Here is a 7,690-nt window from a genome sequence, read left to right as displayed (position 1 = left end):
TTCACGTTTTAATCAACAATAAAAATAAATGTTTTTTTTTTTGACAAAAAATAAATGTTGTTTGACTAGAAAAAGTTAACATGCATACACTAAGAAAACATGCATGTAGTCTCTTTAAATGGGAATTTAACATATGGTCACTCTCTTCTATACAATTCCCCTACCCAAATAAAAAAGCAACCACAAATCTAAAGGATATTGAGAGAAAAGAAGAATAAGGTCCATTTTGTTCTGTATCCCATGAATATTTGAATAGATAAATGAGTGGAACAAAATGAGAGGGTTCAGCTAGCAATGGTCAATTCAATTCAAAGCATTACATTTGTAAGGCCGGATTTTATTGCCGCTAGCTTCTTACTATTTTTGAGCGAATTTATAGAAAGCTTTTAAAAGATAGTAAATTCTAATATGATCACTTTATCAAGTGGTTTATATTGAACTAATCATGAATAACATTATAACAAATACGAATTTTACAAAATCTATCGTTGGATTGAAAGTTTATATCATATAGATCATCTATAGAAAAATTTAGAAAAATTAAAAATCATTTGATATGTTATTGAGACACATCAAGATTAACGGTTTATTAAATAATGTAAATCTTGATGGGTCTCAATAACATATCAAATGAGTTTCAAAAAATTTTAAAAAAATTATGGATGATCTATACAATACAAACTTTCAATCCAATAGTGAATTTCGTAAAATTCATATTCAGTAGATCACTTGTCCACGGTGGACCACTTGTGAAGGTGGTCCACCGTAGCATTAGCCGAGTAAATATGTGTACCCCGCAAAATATTTTGATTTACTATTTCTTTTCCACCACCAGTATCGCTTAATTTGGTTCTGGAGTCAGTTCTAATATCAAGTAGTTCTAGTCCCCTTTTAATTGTAGTTATGGACGATCGAACCGTGGTCTTCCTTGTCAAATTCGGAGCCAATCACTAGGACCAACTAACATTGGTTAAAATATATTTATGTTGATGTATAATCATTTGATGTGACTTAATCAAGATATTATGTAGACCACTTCTATTGTATCATTATGTATATTATTATATCTTTATATATTATTATTTTTTTGACAAATATCTTTATATATTCTAGATAAACTATATAATGGTGTTACATGAAAAAAAAAATTGCTGTATAAATTAATATGATCGTCTGTATCATTCATGCATTCCTAATTGTGAACAACCCAATTTTTTTTAAAAAAAAATAAAAAATTGTGAACAAAACAAGTAACAAATGAGAAAATTAATGATAACATTTTCAGCGCTAAAATTATCAATCTATCAGTGGACAAATTCAAACATTCCTCAAAATATGCCAAATCTAGCAACAAAAAATAAAATCTCCAAATCAATTATTTTAGAATATCAACCATTCAAATCCAAAGATAAGATCAAGCTATTGCTTTGTATCTATTAAAAAAAAAAAAAACTTAATTGAACCAGTTAGGATCTTGACTAGGCCAATGGAACTGCTCCATGCTGCTGCTTTGTGGTGGTAAAAAGTTCAAATTTAATTCAGCATCAACTGTGGACAAGTCATTGAAATTTGATTCAGCTTCAAATTGTGGATTTTGGGGTTTATGACAAGCAATTTGAGTTTGGATTTTGGCCAGCTCAATTTCTGTATCATGGATTTGTTCATACAATTTAGAGATAATCCCAACACATCCATAAACAGGATCTTGAATCCTACATTTTGCTTCTAAATACAAAGTATTTGCAGCTTGTTGTCGTACATTGTTAGGCAATTGCTGCAACATTAAAATTCCACAAAGTCATTATTTTATAACGTGCAAAAATAAAATGTCTGTTGGATATGCCTTGAAATCTCGGTAACAAGAAGTCAGAAAATCATGTTTTTAGGGAGATTCTGCCAGCTCACGCCCAGGCGTGGGAGCTGGCGCCCAAGCGTGCAGAATTGGGATCAAATCTGCCTTCTCACGCCCAGGCGTAGGAGCTCACGCCCAGGCGCAGCGCGTTTTGACAGCATGTGTTGTTTTGCTGTTTTTTTGGGAAAAAATCTTTTCTTGGAGGGTACTCTGACTTGGATTTGTTTTATTTTTAAAACAGATTTGTTACTAGTTTTTTGGCATATATTTTTCTATAAATAGGGATCACTTTATTCATAGAAAAATAAGAGAGTGAAAGGAACAATAAGGATTTGCCACCATCAAAGGCTAGGGTTTTAGAGAGAGAACAAAAGGGTTTTCTTTTGGTATAATTCTAGGGCAAAGGTTTATTGTTTGCTTTGTTCACCTTGGGTAGACTAGGTCAAATTGAGTTTCTTCATCACGGGAAGGAATTCGGGATTTGGGTAGAGTTAGGGTTTGCTAATTCTTGTAATCCAAATTTGGGAATTGCTTGTAAGTGACTTATTTGATTCTAGTGGAACGGAGGGCTGCTCTCTCCCCCAGACTAGGTTATTTTAACCGAACTGGGTAAACAAAGATTTGTGTCTCTTCTCTCTTTTATTTGTTTACTTGCCTTTTGGATTATTATTATCATCATCTCTATCAACTCTTTGATATTGGTTGCTTGACTCAATTGCTCCACACATCAAGTTTCGTATTGGTGTGATTTTTATTAACGAATTCACAACAATTGGCGCCCACCGTGGGGCAAGGATCATTCGATAATCAAGTACCATGGGTTCGAAGTTTGATATTGAGAAGTTCACCGGTAGTAACGACTTCGGGTTGTGGAAGGTGAAGATGAGGGCTGTTTTAGTCCATAACAAGTGTGTTGAGGCCTTGAAGGGGGAAGCACGGATGCCGGCGAGTCTCTCCGCCGCGGAGAAGGCTGAATTGAATGATAAGGCGGTTAGTGCTATCATCTTGTGTCTCGGAGACAATGTGTTGAGAGAAGTTGCAAAGGAGACCAACGCTGCGGCTATGTGGGCTAAGCTTGATTCATTGTATATGACTAAGTCGGCGGCACATAAGCAGTTTCTGAAACAAAAGCTATTCTTTTACCGAATGGTGGAGACGAAATCCATGACGGAACAATTGGCGGAATTTAATAAGATTATTGATGACATAGCCAACCTTGAGGTGAACCTAGAAGATGAAGATAAAGCACTACATCTACTATGTACGTTACCTAAATCCTATGAAAGTTTCAAGGATACCATGCTCTACGGCAGGGAAAACCCTGTTACCTTGGAGGAAGTTCAATCGGCCTTGAGGTCGAAAGAGCTAACTAAGTCAAATAACTTGAAGGTGGAGAGCGGTGTGGATGCCTTAAACGTTTCAAGTGGGAGAGGTGGAGGTGGAGGTAGGAAGGCTAAGGGAAAGGGCGGTGACAAGTGGAATTGTTTCCATTGTCAGAAGAAAGGTCACTTCAAGAGGGATTGTCCGGAGTTGAAGGACAATAATTCTGCTCATGTTGTTGAAGGCTCATCGGAGTATGAGGGTTATGAGTATGGAGAGGCACTAGTGGTGTCTGGTGATGATGCTCGTGACGGTGGAGAGTTAGGGGATTTCGGGGTGGCTGTTTCAGAGGAGTTGGAGAGGTCTTGCTTGTTACAAGGTGGAGATCATGGTAAATATACTTTGGTGGAAACTCAGTTTGAGGTGGAGTCTTCCAATAGTGGTAGACAGTCAACATTAACCCTTGGCTATCTAATCGGAGATAGGGAGGAGGGTGGTAGTGTTGAACCAAAGGGGGATGACCATGGAGACCTTGTGGGTTATGTTTCAATTGTATCTGAAGAAGTGCAAGACCTTGAGAGAATCTTCAGGGAGGCAATTGAAAGCAACGGTGATCAAACTAGGGAACTTGTAGGACTGCTGGAGGTAGTTGGATGCAAGGGGAGTTTGATGTTGCAGCTTGTGGAACCGCCTAAAATTCCAGGGTGGGTTCGGAGCCAAGCAATACTTCGAGAGGACGGAAGGCATTCCGGGGGTCGAAGGATGGTGAAGCTTGTTGGGCTATCTAAAATACCGGTGATAGTGGGGAACAAGCGTTTCTTCAGGAGGACGGACTTAGCTACTCCGGGGGCTGAAGAGGGTGCGGTGAATCTTGTGGGTGCTACCAAACATCCTATGGTAGTGGGAGGCAAGATCTTCATGAGGGCGGAAGGCATTCCGAGGAATGAAGGTGAGGTACAACTTGTGGGAAGCAAGTGGAGGATGGTGCCTAGGTCAAGGTTCAAGTGGGACTTGGACTTGGCCGGTGATCTTGAATAGAGGTTCAAGATGGAGAGAGCAGCATGGTGGTTGATGGGATCACCATCGATTTAAAGGCAAGGTGGAGAATTGTTGGATATGCCTTGAAATCTCGGTAACAAGAAGTCAGAAAATCATGTTTTTAGGGAGATTCTGCCAGCTCACGCCCAGGCGTGGGAGCTGGCGCCCAAGCGTGCAGAATTGGGATCAAATCTGCCTTCTCACGCCCAGGCGTAGGAGCTCACGCCCAGGCGCAGCGCGTTTTGACAGCATGTGTTGTTTTGCTGTTTTTTTGGGAAAAATCTTTTCTTGGAGGGTACTCTGACTTGGATTTGTTTTATTTTTAAAACAGATTTGTTACTAGTTTTTTGGCATATATTTTTCTATAAATAGGGATCACTTTATTCATAGAAAAATAAGAGAGTGAAAGGAACAATAAGGATTTGCCACCATCAAAGGCTAGGGTTTTAGAGAGAGAACAAAAGGGTTTTCTTTTGGTATAATTCTAGGGCAAAGGTTTATTGTTTGCTTTGTTCACCTTGGGTAGACTACGTCAAATTGAGTTTCTTCATCACGGGAAGGAATTCGGGATTTGGGTAGAGTTAGGGTTTGCTAATTCTTGTAATCCAAATTTGGGAATTGCTTGTAAGTGACTTATTTGATTCTAGTGGAACGGAGGGCTGCTCTCTCCCCCAGACTAGGTTATTTTAACCGAACTGGGTAAACAAAGATTTGTGTCTCTTCTCTCTTTTATTTGTTTACTTGCCTTTTGGATTATTATTATCATCATCTCTATCAACTCTTTGATATTGGTTGCTTGACTCAATTGCTCCACACATCAAGTTTCGTATTGGTGTGATTTTTATTAACGAATTCACAACAATGTCTATGGTTCTCAGGAAAGGTCCGATAATCCAAAGTTCGGCTGCAAGACAAATAAAATCTGACCAAGAATAACAAGAAAATTTTTACATAACACATAATAACATTTTTTTTCAACTTTAATGTGACCATAAAAAAAAACATTATTTTTTCCATGCTATAATTATATACTAATAATAATACATACTAGATACTAAATTATTATTAAAAAATACCTGAAGCATTTTTCCCACATTGCTACCACCATAGATTCGATGAACAGAAGCAAATCTTTGAGGGTCATTGGGAGGGAAATATGGAGAGAAAATGCAATCAGAAGGACACCTTCTTCTTTGATTCTTGCAAGCTGCACACCTACCATTAATCATGATGTCAAAATCAAATCCTTTGTATAAAGAGAAATCTAAGAAAAATTATAGTAAAGAAGAAGGAAATCTTGCATAAAATTTGATAAATTATATTTGTCAAGGGAAGAGTATTTGTATTATAATGGCTACAAAGTTAAATTAGGAAATACTAACGGCTATATTGTAATGCCGAAGAAGGAAAGTTTTGGTGCTAAGAGTATGAAATTCTAGCGGGACATGAATCAAGGCAATAAGCAATAAATTTTTTATTAGAAATTAGTAATATAGTAAGGCAAGTAAATAAATACTTATTTTCGGTCAACAAATCCTAATTCAACTGATAAAAATGTTAAAATTTCTTGTTCGGACGTCAGGACCGGGTTTCGAACCCCGGTCACTCCACTTTGTGTGTGTGAGTTTTCAATTTATTTGTCATTTCGTCTATCAACAAAAAAAATTACTTTTTTCAACCAACCATTAGTTGGTCGGTCCAATGGTGATTGACGTTGGACTTGATAGAGAGAATCACAGTTCAATCTCCCGAAACTGCGATCGGGAGAAGCTGAAACCACTTGATGTCAGAATTGATCCCTGAATCAGATTAGACGGTCCAATGGACCGGATACTGTGGTGGAAAAAAATTGTTTTGACACCATATTTTGTATAAAAAAAATCCAATATATTTTAAATTTAAATGGACCATTTATGTATATGATCATATCTATAGACTCCATTTACATTTGTCTCATAAGCATAACTCAATCGTAGGAACATTGCACTTTATATGCAGGGTTGAGGTTCAAATTTGAGATTTCCCACTTATTCACCTCAAGACATGAATTTATAATCATCAGACTACTTGACAAAATAAAAAAGAAAAACTCCATTTACATTTTTCATTACATTATTATTATTATTATTATTATTATGCATCCACGCATGCTAACATGTTTGATATTATGCTGATTTGGAGCTTGATTCTGTAAATCCATCTCAAAACAGAGAGCTCTCAAGTTTGATGTTTTCCCTCCCCACCCCTCGTGATTCTTTTATATCCCCTGAATTTCCAATTTTACCCTTGCAAAAAATTTCGGTTTATAGAAACCGAAGTTTTTTTTGCCTTAAAAACCGAAATTTTCTCAAAATTTGTACTAGAAAAAATTCAGTTTCTGCGAACCGAAACTTTTTGCAAGGGCAAAATCGAAATATTGGGGGTATAAAAGAATCACGGGGGATGGGGAGAGAAAACATCCTCAAGTTTCAACCGCAAATAAAACAATATAGCACTGGCAACAAGAGCATAGAAAAATAAATGAGACTGGAAAAGAAATATTTCAAAAATATCCTCGTGAAAGAAAAAAAAATTGAAAATTCTTTCAAAAAGACAAAAAGTCAGTTTTTTTTTTTTTGTTCAATTTTTACAAAATGCAATTTTAACCTTTATCTCTTTTATTTTCTTGCACCTCAAGTTATTGAACTTAACCGGCCTAAGGCAACAGTCGCAAATGAAATACTTACGCATATTTAGAATTCTACATTTTTTAGGCTCCATCTCATGGAAATCAAACAAATAAACTACGATGATTTATCTCCCGACCCTGTCTTTCTTTTATACCCACCAAAAATCTCATTTTATCCCTTGTGATTTGAAAAAAATTTGCCGACAAACTTCAATTTTTACGAACCGAAATTTTTAAACATGGAAAAAAATCAGTTTATATAAACCGAAATTTATGTGAAAAGAAATTTACCCACCAAAAAGAAGAAAAAATTTGTGTAGAGCTACTTGTGGTAAATTTAGCATATCTCTCTGAATATAAGTCATATGTTAATGATTTTTAATCTAGTGTAAAGAAGACAAAATTTACTACAAGATTGACACCGGAATTGTTAAATTTTATTAAGTATAGTATGAGAAACTTTACCTACAAGTTTGAGAAAAGTTTCTGCAAAATGTTGTAGAGTGGTAAATTTAGCATAACTCTCTGAATATAAGTCATATGCTAATGATTTTTAATCTAGTGTAAAGAAGACAAAATTTACTACATGATTGACACCGGAATTGTTAAATTTCATTAAAGATAGTATAAGAAAATCTACCTACAAGTTTGAAAAAAGTTTCTGCTTTGTTTTTGTACCAGCACCCATTATTTGGTCAAACTGAACCAATTGGATAGTTAACCCTCAAAACAAAAATTATATTTGTATTCTTGACACCCTAAGCTTTCCGAAGAGTGGTCGTTTACTCAAATCGGACATCGTTTAGTATTTC

General features: G+C 36.0%; 1 protein-coding gene across 1 annotated transcript; it reads right to left on the bottom strand.

Annotated features, from left to right (window-relative positions):
• Positions 1-1,453: 1,453 nt before the first annotated feature.
• Positions 1,454-5,439, bottom strand: LOC123916009 (LOB domain-containing protein 24-like). The gene is made up of 2 exons (XM_045967328.1): positions 5,287-5,439; positions 1,454-1,774 (listed from the first exon to the last, which is right to left on the bottom strand). The coding sequence occupies exons 1-2, from the start codon at positions 5,437-5,439 to the stop codon at positions 1,454-1,456; spliced, it is 474 nt and encodes a 157-aa protein (XP_045823284.1).
• Between the last annotated feature and the right edge of the window lie 2,251 nt (positions 5,440-7,690).

Source organism: Trifolium pratense, linkage group LG3, assembly GCF_020283565.1.
Source record: "Trifolium pratense cultivar HEN17-A07 linkage group LG3, ARS_RC_1.1, whole genome shotgun sequence".
NCBI classification, from domain to species: Eukaryota; Viridiplantae; Streptophyta; class Magnoliopsida; order Fabales; family Fabaceae; genus Trifolium; species Trifolium pratense.
Note: the sequence above shows the minus strand (reverse complement) of the source record. Positions and strands in the feature narration are given on the sequence as shown.

Excerpts from the sequence above, each read along its gene's own strand:
- LOC123916009 (XM_045967328.1), bottom strand. The coding sequence starts at position 5,439 with ATGATTAATGGTAGGTGTGCAGCTTGCAAGAATCAAAGAAGAAGGTGT. Across the intron at positions 1,775-5,286 it reads ATGTGGGAAAAATGCTTCAG|CAATTGCCTAACAATGTACG; the intron begins GTATTTTTTAAT and ends TTAATGTTGCAG.